Raw genomic sequence first — 20,265 nt, 5'->3', positions numbered from 1 at the left:
CACTCAATGCTGCCCCGTGGCGGGAAAGCAGCTACAGACCGTCTGTAAAGGAATGGGCATGGCTGTGTTCCGGTAAAATTTCATTTAGGAACACTGAAATTTGAAGTTCATACAATTTTCACAGATCCCTAAATATTATTCTTTTTATTTTTTTCAACTACTTAAAAATATTAAGACTATCCGTAGCTTACAGGCCATGTAAAAACGGGCCGTGGGTGGGATTTGGCTGCAGGCCACGGTTTGCCGACCCTAACACAGACGGGTGATGGAGTGGACCGAACCAGGTGGCCATGACTGTATTCCCACGTCCTTCTTTAAAGAAAACCATCTTCAAACCCTACAGAGCAGAATAAGGTGGTGCTGGGGGGTTTGAAGAGCCAGGAAGGGGAGGACATAGTTCGAGCAGCCAGGTGCTTTCCGATGGGCCCACGTCTGTAGGGCCGGGGGACGTGAAGGTGATGTTGAAATTACAGATGCTGATCTTTGAGCAACGTGAGTGAACAGGCGGTTTCAGGGGACGTGATAACGAGGAAAAAAATCATATTCTCAAAAAGGGACAATAAGGAAATTACTGATCTGTGGCCTGGAAGTAATTTCCAGTAAACGTTGAGTGTGTATCATGGGTCGGGTGGCTCGGAGCACGTGGGGAAAATGGCGCGACCCTGCAGGCCAGCACGTCCGCCGAGAGCACGCCACGTTCACATGGGGTCTATGTGTTTTTTCTTATTACAAAAGCAACACACACTGTTATGGAAAAGTGAGGAATTGCAAAGAAGTCAAAAGAAGAAAAGACGAGGAAAGTCTGGGGAAAACCACTGTAAATTCCTCATCATGGACCTTTCCAGACCTTTAGATGGATTTTTTTAAAAATAAGATCACACTGCACATTCTGGTTTGGCACCTGTTTTTTTTTTTTTTTTTTTTTTTTTTTGAGACAGAGTCTTGCTCTGTTGCCCAGGCTAGAGTGCCATGGCATCAGCCTAGCTCACAGCAACCTCAAACTCCTGGGCTCAAGTGATCCTCCTGCCTTAGCCTCCCGAGTAGCTGGGACTACAAGCATGTGCCACCATGCCCGGCTAATTTTTTCTATATATTTTCAGTTGTCCAGCTAATTTCTTTCTATTTTTAGTAGAGACGGGGTCTCACTCTTGCTCAGGCTCGTCTTGAACTCCTGAGCTCAAACGATCCACCTGCCTTGGCCTTCAGAGTGCTAGGATTACAGGCGTGAGCCACTGTGCCCGGCCTGTCACCTGCTTTTTCCCACTTCACAATATTCATGTACATCTTTTTATTTAAATCATCATTTCTTGAATGGCCATTGTATGGATGTTTTGTAATTTAAGGATTCGCCTTTGTTTGGGGCATTCGAGATACAGTCATCTCCCACCTATTTTGGAGCATTATTTTTAAAAAGCAGCAGTGCTCATCCTTGTGGGCAAATCTTTTTGCCCATCTGTATTTTCTAGCAGAAATTCCGAGAAGAAAAAGTGTGAGGATCAAAGGTTGGCCTCAGGGCCACTTTGATTAGGGTGCACGGTGGCAGAGTGAGAGGCACGAGTGTCTCAGTATTTTAGCGCCGAGTCAGTGAAAGTTGCCCGCCCCACTTCTGTGGGCAGGAGAGAAATACGGACTGGGCTGTGCAGAACAGCTGGCAAATTTTGGCTGACAGAAGGCACAGCACCTCCGATTGCCGGATGGAAGTGGAAGTGCAGGGAGGCAGAGCCCAGCTTAGTGAGGGAGGAACCACAGACATGCAATGGGCTGGTTGGGAGGTGACGGCCCCAGACGCTCGAGGTGGTCAAGGGGCCAGTCGGGATGACCCCTACCCCGGGGGTCTTAGAGGGTACCCCTGTGCAAGGTAGGCGCAGGCCAAATGCTCCCCTCCCCCTCTTCCACCCTTCCATAAACACTGCACGAGCACCTCTGCGTGCCGGGGACAGAGCTACATATCGTCTCCACTGGTGTCACCGAAAAGTCTGAGCAGTGTCTCTCTACAGGCGTGGTGGGGGTGGAATGTCTTAGCAAAAGGGACAGGAATAGGGATGGAGTAAAAGGTATGCCACAGAGAAAACGTTAAAAGTAAATATACTTTAACAACCATACATACACATTAAATGCAAGCTTTGTCCCCAAATTTCTAACTACAGTTTTGAAATCTACTTATCTTAGTAAGGGACCGGAGCAGTAATCAAATGTCTTTGGGGCAGACACAGAGCACACCAGGAATTTGCACCAAAGGCTCAGCTCCTGAAGTCTGCAGTGGACACGTGCCAGAGCCGGTTCGGAAGCAGAACAGTTTGATGATTCATTTCATTATCAGCAGAACCCCAGCTATCAAGGCATCGATCCAGGCAAGGGCCAGGGCCTGGGGCACACTTTGCCTTAACTGTTTTTGGAACAAACCACTGGAAACCCTAACTTTGCAATTCCAAACTGAGATGAGCTGCTCAGTGCCAAATACTGTTCCTGTGGGGATGAGGGGGGTGGTCTCTGCTCCCTCCCAGCCAGAACGACTCGCAGGCCGGCTGCCAGGGGGTGGGCGGGCAGGTTCCCCGCTGCGCCAGCGCTGCCCGGTGCTGAGCTTGCAGGCCGTATGGAGCCAGCGGGCCCTGCGGGGCATTCCTGGCAGCGCTGCAGCAAAGCGGTCCTGGACCCTGGCAGAACAATTTGGTGCCTGCCGCCGCCGAGGAGGCCCGTGCTGCCTGCTGCCCCGTGCTGCAGCCTCAACCACCTCTGTTTGGAAGATAAAATCCAATTGACTGCCACTTACATAAATGTAACAGGAAGTTTCTGAATGGCTTCCCCTGTGTCTTGAGGCTGTTACCTTGGTATTGCTAAACTAACAGCTGAAATGAACCCAGACAACACCTCATCAAAGCTGCGGGGCGAGGAAGCAGCCGTCCAGAGGCAGACAGCAACGTTCCTGCCAAACCAGAGGAGATTTCGCTCTGTGGGCTCTTTTCTGCAGAAACGCCGACAGCTGGGAAAGCCATCAGAGAACACAGGTAAGGTGGGTGTAGCCGAACACTGTGGCTGGAAAAAGATTTGCAAGCTGCGGAAAAACAGTCATCTGTTTTGATGGTGCGCTCCTCGTGCGCATTCTGAACAGGGCGCTCTGCCGGATTTCACGGGCCTGTTTTGCACCACGATGCCACTAAGCATCTGGGGAAATATTCAGCTTTCCTACAAAATAGGTCATCTTTCCACACTTGTTATGCTCCTTGTCGGCTCTGCTGAAATAGCCGCAGCACAAAAGAAATCCTCCCTGGAGATGCTTTTCTTAGACAAACACGTTCCCTCTCCCCTTTGAGAGCCTGGTTCCTGGAGTGGAGCCAGGGACGGGGCCTAAGAACATCCCCGTGTCTCCCCTGCCCAGGAGGAGTGTTGCCCGGAAATGGAACAGCGGGCTTTGCTTACACTTCCAAACCTATTAGGGGGTGATCATAACGAGAAAAACTAATACTGACAAGAATTATGCCATTGTTCTATTTCATCTATTTAGTAACCTGTAGTTGCAATTTTTAGAAAAAAAGATTACCTTTTAAATAACCGATTCATTATGGTACATGAATGAGTGCCATGTTCCCGTGTTCAAAATGTCACTCACCATTAAGGGTGTGCGCTGGTAAGTGGCACCGATTTGCCACTTCCCCCTCGTACACAAACACCCCGACTGGCGACCGGCGGGCCAGAATAATCAGAGGTGAGTTTGTGGGTCTCCTCAGCTCTCGGCAAGCCGCCTGCACTGCCGAGCACCTAATGAATCTCCACTCTGTGACACGGCTCGCAAGCTTCCCCTCCCCGGGTGAGGTGAAAAGGAAAACCAGGACTGACGAAGTTCCCGCCAGGGTCGCACCACCAACTCCAAGGCTGAGGTCGGAAACCGCAGACTCACACCGCGGAGGTGTGAGGGGGCGACCGCTGGAGCACCCTCCGGCCGCAAACCCGGCGGTGAGAAACCAGAGGTGAGGACAGACCTGGATGCGGGCGGGCGAGCCCACCGGGCTCAGCTCGGTGCTGCCCCCGAGTCCCCGGGGGAAACCTGCCCGGGGTCTGGCAGGTGAACAACGTGCTGAGTATTCTCTGGAAACCTCCCTTCAAGCTTGTGAAATCCACACATTGTTTTTCATCATTAGTTTCAAAACATGTTGAGTATTTGGCCCTTCTCTAAGTGCCGTGGCGACACAAAGGAAAGGGAAGGCCTGGTCCCTGCTGGGAACAGGCCCCGTGCAGGGAAAAAAAGAGAGGTGAGGCAGACAGGTCCTGTCAGAAGACACGGAACGTGCGGAAGGAGGCGGCACCCAGGGCACAGACTCCGGGCCGGCCTGCAGCGGGGGCCCCACGTACCTGATATGGCATACAAATTGGAGTGCTGGTACTCATAGTCCGTCCGGGCGCTGTTCCTGCCTCGGAAGGTGGCAGGGAGCGTTAGAGAGATGTGCCTGGGAAAGAGACAGAGGAGAGGAGGAGGTTACAAGAGCGAGGAGCATTCCCCAGGACTCAGAAAGCACCTGACGCCATCAACAGCTGAAACCCACGGGGAGCAGGAAACTGGACGGTCCTGGCAGCGTGTCCCCCCCGCTGCCCCCCAGCATGACTGCTCCACAGGGCTGAGTCCTCCCAAGGAACTTGGAAGCTTCCAGACATCAGCAGCCACCTTTTCTCCATACTGAAAGCACATCTAAGCCGAAGGAAGGGTTTCCCAAGCCTACGGCATGTCCAAGGGGCTCCGTGGAGGTGGGCATTTTGATCCAGATCTCTGTTTACTGGGCAAAATACACCAATGGGACGGCAAGACCCAGGCTCTGAACACCAGCCTGGGCTTGTTCCATTCCATCCAACGGCTTCCACACCTGCCCTGCAGGGAAGCTGAGGGCCACGGCTCACCATAACACACTTTGTAAACGAAGGTGCTGGAAATCAGAATGGCACATAGCTCTGAACTGCAGTGTCTGTGTGTTCCCTCTCGGGCAGAGCACACAGTAGGTGCTCAAGAAAGCACTTTCAGATAGACCCGATGCTGTCTTTTATGGCTCAGGTATTAGTCATTAAAGCTCACCAGGAACACACAGCATAAGTATTCAGTCAAAAGTAAACAATCTATTTTGCATGGTCATTAGCTGCTTTTAGCGAATACTGAAAATAAAGATTAAAATAATAGGAAAAATATTTAGAACCCAACAAGTCTGGGGGAAAAAAACAACAAAAAAATCTCCTGGAGGGGTGACTTGGCGTTGGCTTGAAATCGCTCAGCAGCCTAAGCTTTGGCCACACTTTGTCATTTCCAGAAGGGGAGAGACTGGTGGAGGGAGCATTATACTTAACGAAAGCTGTCAATCACACGGTGCCTTTTCCCACAGCACACGCATGACCTTCTAGAATGACTGTTGTACATAAAGACTCCTGGGAGGACAGGCTCTCCAGGTAGCGGCTCTTCCCACAGAGCCAGGACTGAGCTGCAACCAGCAGGAGCCTCCCGGGGACAAGGCGAGCACCGGGGCCGTGAAGGTATTTGTTTTGCTGGCCGGGGCTCGAGCATTCATGGTGGACGCCTGGGCCACAGGCCAGCCAGGCGGAACCAGGCAGTGGGGCTCTGCTGAGCAGCAGCAATGGGGTGCTCAGGGCTGTGGGGGAACCAGCAAACGCGGGCACAGGGAGAGCGGGTCCCCGGGGCGCCCCGGTGTGTGTGCAGGGAATCTGCAGTCTGTGCACTGCTGCTGCTCACTGACCGTGCAGAGCTGAGCTCCCCCACGGAGCACTAAGGCTGCAGGGAATAAAGGTGCAGGGACAAGTCACAAGGACCTTGATGTGTGCACAGAGAAAAAGAACAAGTGGGTGCTGGTGAGCATGAAAGGAAGGAACAGCACGTCCTGTTAAAGGGGACAGGGCTTCATGACCCCTCAGGGTGCTACAGGAGTGAAAGGCACCTGCCAGGTATTCAGGGAGAGCCCACCCTTCAGTGTAGGGTCAGGGTACACCTAGGAAGTGAAGCTAGAAAGGTAGGCCACGGCCAGAACACCAAATGCCACAGCAAGAAGTCTGGATTCTACCCCAGATAGAGGTTCCCAAACTCTGTCCCACCTGTCCTGGCATCGATGACGGCATTAGAGTCACCTGGGAACTTGCTAACAACACAGACTCACAGGCCCGACCCTGGGGAGTCCGGTTCAGTGGTCCTGGCAGGGTACAGCCCAGAAATCTATTTTTAACAAGCTCCGGCAGTGAATCTGAAGACTGGCCAGGTCTGGGCGCCCTGCGTGGGTGAGCATCAGCTGCAGAAGGGCTTCCAGCAGTTGATCAATGCCTCTGGCCACAGCACTTAGTCAATGAAGCTGAGCAAACACAAGAGTGAATTATTGACCGTGGTTGTGGTTGAGCAGAACTAAAATGATGACAGGTGACCCTGCCGAGAGTGTCACCAGGTGCCAGGCCCTGGGGATGCAGATGTCACACATTCCCCTACGGCTCCTCGCAATGTCCCTCAAGGTACGGGGCTGGCTACATGCTGTGTGGGGCCCAGCGCACTGTGAAAACACAGGGTGTGTGACTGTGAGGACCCCCTACACACAGAGCTGGCCGGGGAGGGTACTGTCATTGCACTCTGCCAATGAGGGAATTTCCAGGAGCCGAGGAAGGCTTCATAGCTGCCAGACTGGAAGATTTCTAAGCCTTAAAAATCCCAAAAAGCTACACCCAACCTAACTGAAGACACAAAGTGATCTGTGCCGCTCAAGGCATTCGGTGGGGCTCACAGAGGAGGGGGCATTAGCAGAACTTTAGAAGACAGGTGGACCTGGATGATGGCAGAGACCAGCCAGGAGCCAGAGGAGAAAACAGGGCAAGCCCCGCCCCTGGGTGGTCAAACATATATCCACATAGATCTTCGGGGGACTTGGTGGTGTGGCAGGACAGGCAGGCGAACACAAAAACGTCCACAACGTTACCGGAACACTTGCTTTCAAGCATGATCACTTTCTGCAGAAAGCAGGAAGACTCAAGTGCTATGAAGGGCGGAGCAGGAGGGGCTTCCTGGAGGAAGTGACATTGAAGTGGGGAATGGAGGACAGGTGGGAGTCAGGGGTGGCAGGGCAGTGTGGTGTGCGCTCTGCAGGGAGTCTGGCCAGCGGGAAGGCCCAGGAGGCGGCCAGGGTGACCAGGCCTAGAAAGCCAGAAGAGGGTGTGGGACCAGCCGAGAGGGCTAAGGGGGTCACACCACGTGGGGCCCAGCACGGGTTCTGCCTTCATCCTGAAGGATTCTAGGCAGAGATGTGCCAAGATCCAATTTACCGTTTCCAAGCTGACAGGCCACTGTGGAAGGGAATGGTAACAGCAAATGATGATCACGAAACTGCAGTTATTTACCACCTACTGTATGCAGACCCTTAATTACTCCCCAAATGACCTGCTGCAGACCCTCTAACTGGACAGTATTGGGGAAACTCAGGACTTAAAAAAGAAGTACATGAGCAACAGAGAAAGCAAAGTGCCCGGCTTTTTAGCTGCCCTGTCCAACATGCACTTCCCAGTCCAAACCTTCTGGCTTCTCTGGGGCACGAGATTTGCCAGCTCTGCTCACCCGCTGCCCCCAGCCTCGTGCCTTCCCCTCCTCACAGATGGTTCTTTCTGGCCCCTCCTCCTCCAACCTTTTCAAGGTTGCCGTTTGCGGGGTCCTGGCTCAGCTCGCTTCTTTCTCACCCCACACACTCTCTCTGGGCAGCCTGGTCCACCCCACACCCCTGGTTTCAGCCACCCCGACACTCCAGCCCGCTCTCCAGAACCTGCCTCTCATCACTGCTCACTTCTTCCTCCCCCAAGAAGAGTGAAAGTCTCATCAATCCCTGAATAGGCCTTGTGTTTTCATGCCTCCGCCTGACTCTTTATCCATGCTGCTCCCTCTTCCGAGAATCTCCATTCTTCCTTACCTAGTCTCCCAACTCCTATTCATCCTCCAAGACCCCACTCAATTATACCCTCTTTGGTGAAATCTTTCCTGGGCTTGTCCCAGGCTGGACTGGGTGCCCATGTGTCCTCTCTCACTCTATTCCAGTTATCACAATGTATTTTAATCATCTGACATAAACCCGTCCCTCTAATTTGAGCTCAACCTCCTCATTTTCTAGGATAATTTCTGCCATAAAGTAGACAACTACTGAACATTTGTTGACCAAATCAAGTGTTGAACTTAAGTCCACTGAAACCCTTGGGTGTCTCTTTGACATGAGCTGCTGTTAGTCTGTTATTTCATCTGTGCATTTTCTCAATTAGCCTCGAGGGGTCCCTGTATCAGACCACGCGTCCCACTTCTCTCCACCATGGAGGAAAACAGGTGTGGTGTAAGAAGAAATTGGTGGCAGCCACAACCAAGAACTCACAAAGGTGGGGAAAGAAAGTTTTGTTCACATACAACAGACAATGTGTGGCTGATGCAGTAAATGGGAAATTAAAAGAAAATTCAAGTCACAGGCTGACTGTATTTTTTAGAGCGACTGCTCAATAGGAATCTGTTGAACTGAAATCCAGTTATCAAACCTCCAGCTGCAGCAGCTGATGGGAGACAGTGTGCCGAGGGCGAGGGGGAAGGCCTCCTGGCCAGAGCAAGCCTTGGGGCTTTTTGGTTCCGCTGTTCCTGGACACAGGAAGCAGGGGTGTGGGAACAGGACGACAAAAAGACACAGCAAGGCCTCCCACTAATGAGAATGAACAGTTTGGGCCGAGGGGACAGATCACCTGTGGTTAAACAGGACAAGGAAGTCACCTGCTGAAGGAGAAGTGGCCCAGGGGTGCCTGGTGTCAGATCAGCCTGACAGTGACAGGCACGGAGGAAGCCTCGGCAGTCAGCTGCGTCGCAGGGCAAGATGAGCTTCTCATTCCCCAGCGTTAGGTGGGGACCTGCTGCCGGGCCCTGGGCTGGGTTCCCTCACAGACGTCACCTGGCCTGATCCTCTCGGCAAGCTTTAGACAGGAATAATCACTCTCATTTAACAGAGCAGGAAACTGAGGCCCCGACAGGCAAAGGTGATAAGGGGGGAGCTGGGAATTAACAGGAAGCTTAGTGCACGTGTCCTCTGGAGGTGGTTATTGCTATTTTAAAGTTGCCGCGATGTATCATCTCGACTGCCAGGCGAGGAGAGTGAGATTATTCAATCAGGGCCATGGTGTCCCTTTTGAAGACACTTTAAAACTAATGATGCCAGGGACTCGACATCTCTGCCACTTGGAGCTCACTGACCCCGAGAGGTTACAGAGCAATATACAGAGCTGGGTGACCAGCGGCCCGACCTCACACGCAGGGAGGCAGAGCAGCAGTAGTGGTTGAGAGCACTGCCCCTGGGCCCACTGATGTAGGTTCGAATCCCAATGCCAGCGCCAAGGAGCTGGGTGGGCTTCAGCAGGGGTGTTGCCTCCAGGAGCACACCTGGCCACAAGGCAGGCAGGGCAGTTAGCGCAGTACCGGGCGTGTGGGAAGGTTTAGCCTCAATTCCTTTCTGATTCTTCCCATTCCTGCCATTGTGGAGTTATTTTAGAGTCCTGCTCATAAGGGCAGTGCAGGATCATTACAAAACCTGCCGGTGCCTTCCCTCTACATTAGAATGAAACCCAAACCATCCCCAGGTTGAGAGGTCCTCCCAGTTCCAGCCCACCCCTCCTCCCTAGCCGGGACTTGTCAATGCTCCCTGCACTCACATCGCCAACCTCAGCAGCTGCTTTTGTCCTGCTAGCCCATTGCTCTTGTTCCTTTCTCAGGGCCTTTGCACTTACTGTTCCTGCTGCCTGAAACACTCATCTCCCAGGTCCCCAGTCAGGTCACCCCTCAGAGATGCCGGCCCTGACCACCCTTCCAAGGAGGTGTCTCATCTCCAGCCCCCCTCCCCCCTGCAGAGCCCTCCCCACTCTTCCGGACTTTCTAGTTGTTCTCGTGGTGCCAGAGCATGTTCTCCATTACACTTTCTCTTCCCACCACATTCCAGTGCCAAGAACAATGCCCGGCACTCAGTGGGCACTTAAAAATATTAGCGGAAACCCTCTAAGATGACCTAATACTGTTGAATGAATGAATCTGATTCTGATTCGTAATTAGAGACAATTTTGGGAAAGCTTCCAAGAAGGCTTCCCACTAGTCTCCTTCTCATCCCCAAGACTGGGCTGGTTAATGGTTTGGAAAATGCAACTCTTTCTGATTCATGGTATTTTTATATAAACAGTAAATACATTCATCATGGCATTGCTTATGAAGCCCCAAACTGGAATCAAATTAAATATCAAACAATAGGGAATGGTTAAAAAATTATGGTACCACTGCTTAATGAACTATTTTGCAGTTTTAAGATATTTTAGAAGACTACTTAACGACCTGAGCCCATGCCCATGACCACAGTGTCCAGTGAGGAAAGAGAAAATCCTGACTTTTACACTTGGAACTGTGATCAGTTAGCCCAACACTCTTCGGCTCCCTTCCCATAACTGAACTGCCTAATGAGGTTAAAGGAAAGTCCCAACCATGACATGAGTCCCGGAGGAGGAAAGAAGGAAGAGACCGACCAGGAGCTTCACTAGACCGTGGGTACTGGACGCTCAGCTCTTTTGCAGCAGCCAAGCCGGGGAAGTCCTAAGAAGGAGCAGGTTCTCAACAGCATCAAACAAAACTGAGACATCCAAGAAAGCGATGGTCGCTAGTGCCCCGTGGACAGCAGTCTCCGTGGAGTCATTTCGGCGGAACCCAGAGCTGACCCCTCCACCGGCAGATCAGTGTGTTTAGATTTCAGGTGTTGGTAAAGATTCCCAGCACACTAACAAGTGGACTCAAAGACTGGGAAACCGTCTCTACGTCCTTCTGGTACCATCCCCTGTAGGTCTCGGGCCACTGGAGCAGGGGACCGACCACCAGAGGCCAATGATTTCTGCCACTTGACTGAAATGACGTATTATTCCAAAATCAGTTTGGTCACTGGAGAACTGTAACTAGAACAGCCCCTAAATCCTCAGAGAGCGTTACCAAGCTTTCCTCTCTGTCCCCCTGCCCACAGAGCTGCCCAGAGGAGAAGGGACACACCCTGGCGAGCTGGGACACACTGCGGCTCCTGGTGGCAGCCACGTCTCCCCGCAGGAGGGACTGCTGCTCTGTAACAAACAGGCCAGCTGAATAGCATGCGGAGGGGGATTCCATTTTCCCCCAAGTCAGCCCGAGACACCTTATTCAATTAACATGGCCACTAAGCTGCAGACAGCTCCATATAAAATTGCCCTTCAGTTATAGAATACGTTTTATTACGTGACAATAGTTGCCAGCACAATTTATTTCCTTTGATGGGATTCTGCTTTTTCCTTGTTAATTTAAATCTGTATTTTCTAGTGCTGATTCCAGGTCTGTCTGAATTTTTAAAATGTTACCATTAATCTTGTGGACCCAGTGGCCACATATAATGAAGACGGCTCTGTCCAGGCAGCAGCAGGGCCTGCTGTCCTCTCAGACTGTCAGAGGGCAGTGTCAAGGGAACCGTGGCTAATATTGCAAAGGCAGGCTCAGTTAGAGACAGATGTCTCTCTCTCTCTCACACGCGCGTGCACACAGACACACACACACACACACACACACATTCTTAAACCAAAACAAACTCTGTGGCACGAACTCACAACTCCCATTCTATTTTTCCCTGGAGCCAAAAATTATATTTAAACCACCTTTTGGGCCAGAGTTTTCAATGGGTGCTCCAGGGACCTCTGGGAATCCCCAAGGCTTTCAGGAAATCCACAAGGTCACAACTATTTTCATAATAATAATGAGACACCACTTGCCTTTTTCTTAAATAGAATGCAAAAAAGCACAAATTATACAAGCAAAAAAATCAATATATTGGACTTCATCAAAATTTCAAAAACTCTAGCTCTTCAAAAGATGCTGTTACAAAAAGGAAAAAGCAAGCCACAGATCTGGAGAAAATATTTATAAAACATATGCCAAACTTATATCTAGGATATATACAGAACTATTACAACAGAGGACAACCCAATTTTAAAATGACCACAAAATTTGAACAGATACTTTAATAAAGAAAATCTAAACGGTAAATCAGGATATAAAAAGATGTTCAATCTCAGTCATTAGGGACATGCAAATTAAAACCACGATGAGATACTAGTACACACCTTTCAGAATGGCAAGCATGAAGCAGACTGACAATATCAACTGGGGCAAAGACATGGAGCAACTGGAACTCTCACGCACTGTTGGCGGGAAGATGAGATGGTGTCACCACTTCAGAAAACAGTGTGCACTTTTTTAAAAAGTCAAACACACCCTATCATAAAACCCAGACATTACACTGCTAGATTTGTACCAAGAGAAGTGAAAGCATATTTCTACACAGAGATCTGTACACAAATGTACTCTGCAGCTTTATTTGTAATAGTCAAAAACTAAAAACAAGCCAGATGTCCAATAGCAGGTGATTACATAAACAAATTTTGGTGAATCACACAATGGATATTAATCAGCAATAAAAGAGGAACAAACTATTGATACATGCAAGACGGATAAATCTCAGCATGATGCTGCGCTAAACAAGCAAGGTGGAAAAGAGCACCTGTGGTGTGATTCCATTGATATAAAATTCTAAAAATGCAAATAAATCTACCGAGATATGAAGCAGATCAGTGGTTGCTGAGGAGCGGGGTGTATCACAAAGAAGCACAAAGAAACTTCTAGGAGTGGTGGGCAGATTCACGATCTTGATTGTGGCAATGGTTTCTCACATGTATGCGGACATTGCAACTTGTCAAACTGTATCATTTACATATAAGCAGTTTATCAAGTATCAATTATATTTCAGGAAATCTGAAAATACTTTCCTAATCAAAAAAAAGGTCTAACAACAAAAGCCAATGGGGTTCACAGTATTCTAAGAAAAGGCAGTGAAAAGAAGTCCTCAGTTAGATAAATCCTGGCAAATACTGGCGGTGACTTCAGATGTTTCCTCTGTCACACTAAATGCTGGAAGACGATGCAGCCACAGAGTTTTGAAGGTGAAAAAGTTGTGATTCAGAAATATTTTGGTCCTAAGTTGTCTTTTATGTGTGAAGACAACACAAGGTCATTCATGTCCCTTTCTCTAGAAGAAATACATTAAAACACGCTCCAGATGATTCAAAATGAAGACTCCAGAATTGAGAATTATTAATAAACAGGGGCAAAGGACCAGTATTTCTTCTTCTCTTTTAGAAATGTGAGGAAATAACCTGCAATGTGGGAGACGACTGACTTAACAAGACTAAAAACAGTAACATCAGCTGACATGTTCCCAGGGCCTACCCCCTGCCACGCCATGTCTCAGAGGGGAGCAGCAGCCGGCCAGCGCGGCGCACAGCCTGGATCTGCACACAAGAGTTTGCAGGAGCTTGGATTTGAACAGTGATGGGGCCAATTACAAAATTCACACTAATTATCATGCTCAAAACCCGGAAATAACATTATAAAACATCTGATCTGGAATACTATGCAGACATAAATGATGTTTACAGGTTTGAGGGGAAGGAGTGAACAACTTGGGGTGCGGAACCATGCACGGAGTACGAATCCCAGCTGTGGGAAGAAGAGGCAGGAATCAGGTCCTCGGGGCAGTGTTTGTAACAGCAGCGAACTGGGAACAGCCTTAATGACCATCAAAAAGAGGAGTCTAATAAACTGTGGAATGTTCACATAATCCTAAACTAGGACAGAACAAGCAGCGGGAATGAGACAGATATTTTTCTATCAACATGGCTAAATCTCAAAGACACAATTGCTAGGTAAAACAAATAAAACCCAAAAACCAACCGAGCAAAAAAAAAAAAAAAAAAAAGTTTTAGATTGACGTACTAGAAACAATCCCACAAAACAATCTATTTCTATGGGTACACACAAAGGTGTGCCACGGTGCAGAAAAGGGCTGGAAGGATGGACCAACTCACAGAGGCAAGGCCCTGGGCTGACACACACGGTGTCAACAACACAGCATCCAAGGTGACAGTGGGGATTTTTCCCTCTATTTTTTCATATATTTTAAAATGTTCTTTTTCTTCAATGAGGAGAAAAAAAAGATGGCAAAACTAGGAGGAACACCCCTCTCAAAGTTGCCGGGAGAGTTAGAAGAGATGTGTGCACGGAAGCGCCAGCGCAGTGCTTGGTGCTAGAGGGGTGTCTTGTTTTCTACTTAACGTATCTGCTGGTGGTCGAGGACCTGAGGTGATGTGCAAAGGAAAGAAACGGACTGGGGTGCAGGGTGGCAGAAGGAATATGCAAAGGCAACAATAATGGAGTTAAGGGGTAAGGGGGCAGGGAGAACACTGCAAATGGCTAAATAAAATTCCATTTTATTCCTGCAAAACACCACTGGGAAGAAGTCATCTGTGACACACAGCTTCTGTGCCAGGTGTAAGGACGTGCTTAATGAATGCCATTTAATGAAGAAAAAGGCTCTTATAAAACACCTGGCACGAGCAGGGTGAGGGAGTCACAGGGAAGGGGACCTCTGCTGCACCTGCTGGCATTTTAATAAGCACCTTCTAGAGCATCCGCTCTCCAAGGCTGGTCAACGGTGTCAGAAAGAGGTCCCTGACCATTGCCCACGCTTGCTGACAGTTTGGGGAACCTTATTTCTTAAAGACCATATGCTCAGGTATTGGATTGCCCTGGAAGGTAATTAAAATAAATCATTTTCAGCTGGAGAGGCCTGACTAGCACTCGCGTCCTCCCCCACGACTTCACAGCCAGGATTCCTGCTCCAGTCCCCTGCGCTTTCCAACTGCGGCTCTGAGTTACGAGCAAGATCTGTGAAGACCCAGAGATGCGAGAAGATATTGTAATTCTTTCTTGTAACTTGGTTCCACTAAAACCGAAAGTCAGTTATTTTAATGACTCTAGGCCCTAAAATATTTTCAGTTGCGGTGATTTTTCTTTTCTCATTGATTTTGGAGGCACCCTCAGAAAGAAACTACCATGTGCAGCTTACTGCCATTTCTCACAGTCTGATGAGACACTTTTGGGTTTTGTCATTGACACCAGCAAAGACAAGAAAGGTTTTGTAAAACCTAAAACAGATCTATTTCCTATACAATGATATTCACTATCTCACAAACTTTCTACACCCAGAGCTGAAACTCAATTCCAAATACATGCAATGAACACAACCCCATCCAGGGGGGACGGACCGTGGTACCAACCCGCACACGAGCTGCGCTCAGTAGGATGTTGCGGCTCAGTCCCCTCTTCAGTGGAGCTCCTGCTACGTGCCAAGCACTGTCCAGCACTGAGATAGTTTAAGAAACCAAATGAGACTCAGATCTTTCCCTTTAGGAATTTATCTACAAGTAAATTGAAACACAGACATAAATCTTTATCACAAAGTAAAAAGCTCTAAATATCAAAGATAGGCAATAAAGGACTATAAAGGTTATATCCTTTAATTTTAAAACAATGGCATAAAAAAATAACCAAAACAACAATCATCTGTGGAGGGACAGGTCCAGGCGCCGGGCACTCCGTCAGGCTCTGGGAGGCATCGGGGACATGGCAGCGATAGTCCCACCTGCAAAGGGGAAAGAATGTGGCGGGGCAGGAAGGTCCCTGCAACGAAACAGTAATTCAAGAGTCAAGATGATGACCCCAGAGGTGTCACAAGGCAAGGCCTGGGCCACGGAGGGTCAGAGAAGTGGGAGAGGGGTTCTGACTGGAAGGCCGGGTGGCTTTCGGGGAGGGCCGGGCGCAGGCTTTGCTCCCGCAGTCATCCAAGACGACGCAGTGAGCACTCACTGAGCACTCGGGCTCCTCATACTTCACACTCATCCCTAATCCACCAACCCAGCGAGGTGTCATCCACAGATGGGCGTAAAACGGTTCAGAGAGGTTAAGGAACTTGCCCAGAGTCATACAGCTAAAGAAAACGGCTGAGCTAGGACTTGAGTCACGCTCTTTCCCTACGTCGCCACGTTGCTTTACTGAGACAAAGCAGAGCACGGAGTAAGTGTAAATGCAGACTTGTTCATTTTCCATTCAAGAAACCCATTTGCCATGATCAATATAACTTCAACCTACCAACTTGACTATATAATGAGTTTTCCTCATGGGCAACACTCTCTCTCTCTCTCTCTCTCTCTCTCTCTCCAACCACATCACTCTGCCTTGGACATGGGGAAAGACTAAGGAAATCACAATTCCAAGCTCCCCAAGTTCCTGAACGCACAGCTTTAAAGTATGTGCAGCTCGACAGCATATGGCAAATCAATTACTAGTTTAAATCTTAAAACAAAACCATGGCAAGTGTGGTTCAGAAATAATCAAGAACAACAGTTCGGTTTAGATTACAGTGGGCCACTAGAGTTTTGAATACAATTAATCATCATTCCAGGCAATGGGAAGCCATATTGACACTTATTCCTAATTTGAATATTTAATTAGGGTGAAGTTCTTCATCAAATTATCGCAGAACTGGGAGAAAGCCTGGAAGACTTACACAATTACTACCTTAACCCCTTACCAGCTGCTCACCTGTGAGCACAGCCGCGCTGGTCCCAGCTCTGCAGGGGAGGGCGGATGCCGGCGCCTGGAGCTCCAGCTGTGGCAGAAAGGAGCCAAACGGTGGCAAAAGAAAGGTCTAAGGGGATGAATTGCTCGTGCTCAGACAAAATTCTGAAATGAACCCTGGACAAAGCCAGAAAGCCAACATGCACAGGTGCCCACTGTGCACCAGGTGTGGCACTTTCTGTTCTCCCCTTTAATTCTCACAACAATCCTGCAAAGGAAGTCTTCTTATCCTCACTTTACAGAAGAAGAAACTGAGGCTCAGAGAGTGACATAACTCACTTGAGGTGACACTGCTTGTGAGGGGTGTAAAAAGGCGCAAGTTACGCATCTCACACACACACGTGTTACTCACCGAAAGTAATGACAAAAGAAAACACTTAAAGGCCAACACAAAGGTACTCAAAGCTGTATTTTGTTTTTTTTTTTTTTTTTTTTTTTTGAGACAGAGTCTCACTCTGTTGCCCAGGCTAGAGTGAGTGCCGTGGCGTCAGCCTAGCTCACAGCAACCTCAAACTCCTGAGCTCAAGCGATCCTCCTGTCTCAGCCTCCCGAGTAGCTGGGACTACAGGCATGCACCACCATGCCCGGCTAATTTTTTCTATATATATTTTTTAGCTGTCCATATAATTTCTTTCTATTTTTAGTAGAGATGGGGTCTCGCTCTTGCTCAGGCTGGTCTCGAACTCCTGAGCTCAAACGATCCGCCCACCTCGGCCTCCCAGAGTGCTAGGATTACAGGCGTGAGCCACCGCGCCCGGCCCAAAGCTGTATTTTGGATATTCCACATTATGTAAATAAATTGGGAGGAAAACCAAAACCCAGGCCTCCTCAACCAGCATGCTAGGATTTAACTCTTGGATTCGAAATGCACCGCTGAGTTCTGCAGATCGGGCAGCCATGGTGCTGCCGTGCCAGCTGCTCCGCAGGGCGGGCATGTGAGGGGTAGCAGCTCAAGGAACAGTCCTGTAAGGCTGACCTGAGACAAGGTGACAGGTGGCTGTCCGACTCAGCAGAGGGGAGCCTCGCAAAGGTGGATCCGAGGAACACCTCTGGTGTCCAAGGGGAGACGAAGAGTCAGCAACAAGACAAGAAAACACAAACTTGTTTTTCTTCTTTCAAAATGCCAAAGGCTTGGTAACAACATCTGTAGCTACGTATCAGTTCAGAAAAGAGATTACGTTTCCTGAATGTACTCCTTCACTGTATGGTATTTCATAGACACCATGTGAGTCTACATGACCAAAAGTAACAAGGTTTCCCACACGATCTCCCCCAAGGACCCCAGGACAGAGACAAAAGCTGACTTGGCACACTGCACTTGGCCCTGGTGGCTCTAGAAAATCTTTCTGCTTCCAGACTCCACTGAGATGCTTAGAACGAGGGACATCCCGATAGGTCCACATTAGCAATTTTTTCTTAAAAGCTTGTGATGGGTTCAATGACCCTCTTGTGGACATCGCCAAGGCTCCATTTGCAATGGCCACTTTTAGCGGGAAGTGGATCACCAGGCAGAAGGAAAGAGCCGCCCCACACGGCGGGGGACCCGGATCCACCAGGTCTGTGCCCAACTTGCTTTTGGTGGCAGCAAATGGCGTCGGGAACTCTGAAACTTTCCTTTGTATATTACATTAATCTATATAAGAAAATCTCTTTTAATGAGGAGTGATGTAGTTACAAACTCTCCAGAGCCATAATTAGAGCAAACTAATTGAAGTTGTGTTTTGACACACTTTCCAAATTCACGGGTGCCGGATGACATATTCACAACACTGCCGCTGCACAACCATGGCGACGGCAAAATCATTAGGCTAATAACACTTATTTGCATTCTTATCATGCCAGCAGCTCGCCCTTAAATACTGTTTCTACTACTGCTCCTTTACTGTAAGTTTCCACTGAAAGATATTAACAGTAATTATTAGTACTTTAGTGGAATTTTAATGCTAAAGAATAATAATGCACATTAACATACATTGAATGGCAATTCTTTTTCTTAACCACCATTGGAAGGTTTGGGGTTCTTCCCCCACCCTCGCCCCAGAGCCCAAGGGTGACCAGATGCGATTTCAGCTTCATTTAGAACGACCGCTTGGGGTCCACACCCAGTGGGATATGAAGTCAGGGTTTCTGAACTATTCTGTTTCAAACGTTTGATGAGAAAAATCTTTCTTTCTTTTTTGTAAAGTACAATAAAATGAAATAGTTAAGGAGAAATTTTTTCCAAGCAGTTAAAAAAAAAAACCTCAATTTACAACACGGTCTTTGGTAATAACACTAATGAATTCCAGGAGGACATGCTTTAGCCATTCTCTGTCGCCACCCTCGCGGTGATTAAAGGCAGACATGGAATGAGTCGGTGGTGAGCAGGGCCCGTGGGGGTGGGGCGGTCTCGATCTGCCAATACCCAGGCACTGTTTGCCACCAACGAGGCCAATTTTTTGGATGCTTAACTCAGACACTCACACACAGAGAGGAAGACTCGACAGTTCTAAATAATGGTTATTAATGACACCTTCCTCTAAAGTGACAAATTACTTCTGAAATTTAGAATCGAAGAGGTATGAAGAGTGAGCATGTTCCGCTGAACGTGACAGGAAACGCCAGGGAGGACAAGGAGCTCCCGCTCACTCTGCAGAGGGACAAGGGCAGGGTCCCTCCTGCTCCCGGCAGTCGGCTGCTCTCCAAGGCGGTGACCGCAGCCATTCCTCCCCGGGTGGGTCCCAGCAGGGACTGTTGGTGACCAAGTGCAAACCCTGGCCGTAAGAACGCTTCTGTCTCTCCTCTCGGGCAGAAGCGTATGTTAGACATGCTGTACTGAGAAGTGAGACCTGGCCCCAACTTGGGGTTGGGCTAGGCATCTGTTGGGAACCCAGGTTTCTGCAAATATCTCGGGATCAAGAAAAACCACCCCATGCCATTGACCATTCATAATCCAAGAGAAAATGTCTTAACTAAAAATGTACACTTGTGTAGGATTTCCAACTATTCAAGTGTATGTACATTTCAGGATGAATGTCTAATCTCAGCCTGGGAAGATTTGAATGAGTGAAGAAAATGCTTCCGTAGAAAAATCCCAAAGACTATACTCCTTTAAAGTGTGGGAGTTTTTGGTTTCTTAAGTTACAATCCTTATACCAATCTGTTATTTTTCAAGTCACTGATTACTTAAAAAAAATAAAATAAAGAAAGGAAACTAACTTTCATAGCTGCAGCGACACTCCAAATCATGGCATTTATTCACTACATTTAAGTTTTATTACACTTGAACCCTGCATTGCCAAAACACCTACCTTCCATATAAAAGAAATGAAGAAGAAAGCCAAGCCTGGGACTGGGGGCACCACGATTCCATTCCAGATGATCTAGTCTAATCCTATAAACTGAAATATTTAAAGAGTCTCTAAACCTCGCTGACCTTACTTTTAAAAACAAGGAACATATGGGCACTGCTAGTTTTTCATCTTCTTCCAGCCTACTAAAATATCCGCTTTTCCAAAATTCAAGAGCAGGGGGGCTGCCAAGCTCAGATTCATAAAGGGCTGTGTGCGTGCGAGCGGAGGGCGGGCCGAGAGCAGTCTGGGCTGGGAACGGCACACCCCCGACTAAGAACCAGAGGCAACATTCTTCTCCTGCTTGCCTGCTCCGTCTCAAAAGCTGTGGAAAACCATTTGTTTAGCAAAATAAAGCCATGACTAAGGAGGAGGTGGACT

General features: G+C 48.6%; 1 protein-coding gene across 3 annotated transcripts in view; it reads right to left on the bottom strand.

The window, feature by feature from the left end:
- Positions 1 to 20,265, bottom strand: part of MVB12B (multivesicular body subunit 12B) — a 155,710-nt gene that overhangs the window by 65,869 nt on the left and 69,576 nt on the right. For all 3 annotated transcript variants that reach the window (XM_069476795.1, XM_069476797.1, XM_069476796.1), the window contains exon 7: positions 4,348 to 4,442. In XM_069476795.1, the coding sequence (XP_069332896.1) occupies positions 4,348 to 4,442 (95 nt within the window). The remainder of the gene's footprint in view (positions 1 to 4,347; positions 4,443 to 20,265) is intronic.

The sequence above is a fragment of the Eulemur rufifrons genome, chromosome 7, assembly GCF_041146395.1.
Source record: "Eulemur rufifrons isolate Redbay chromosome 7, OSU_ERuf_1, whole genome shotgun sequence".
Taxonomy (NCBI): domain Eukaryota; kingdom Metazoa; phylum Chordata; class Mammalia; order Primates; family Lemuridae; genus Eulemur; species Eulemur rufifrons.
Note: the sequence above shows the minus strand (reverse complement) of the source record. Positions and strands in the feature narration are given on the sequence as shown.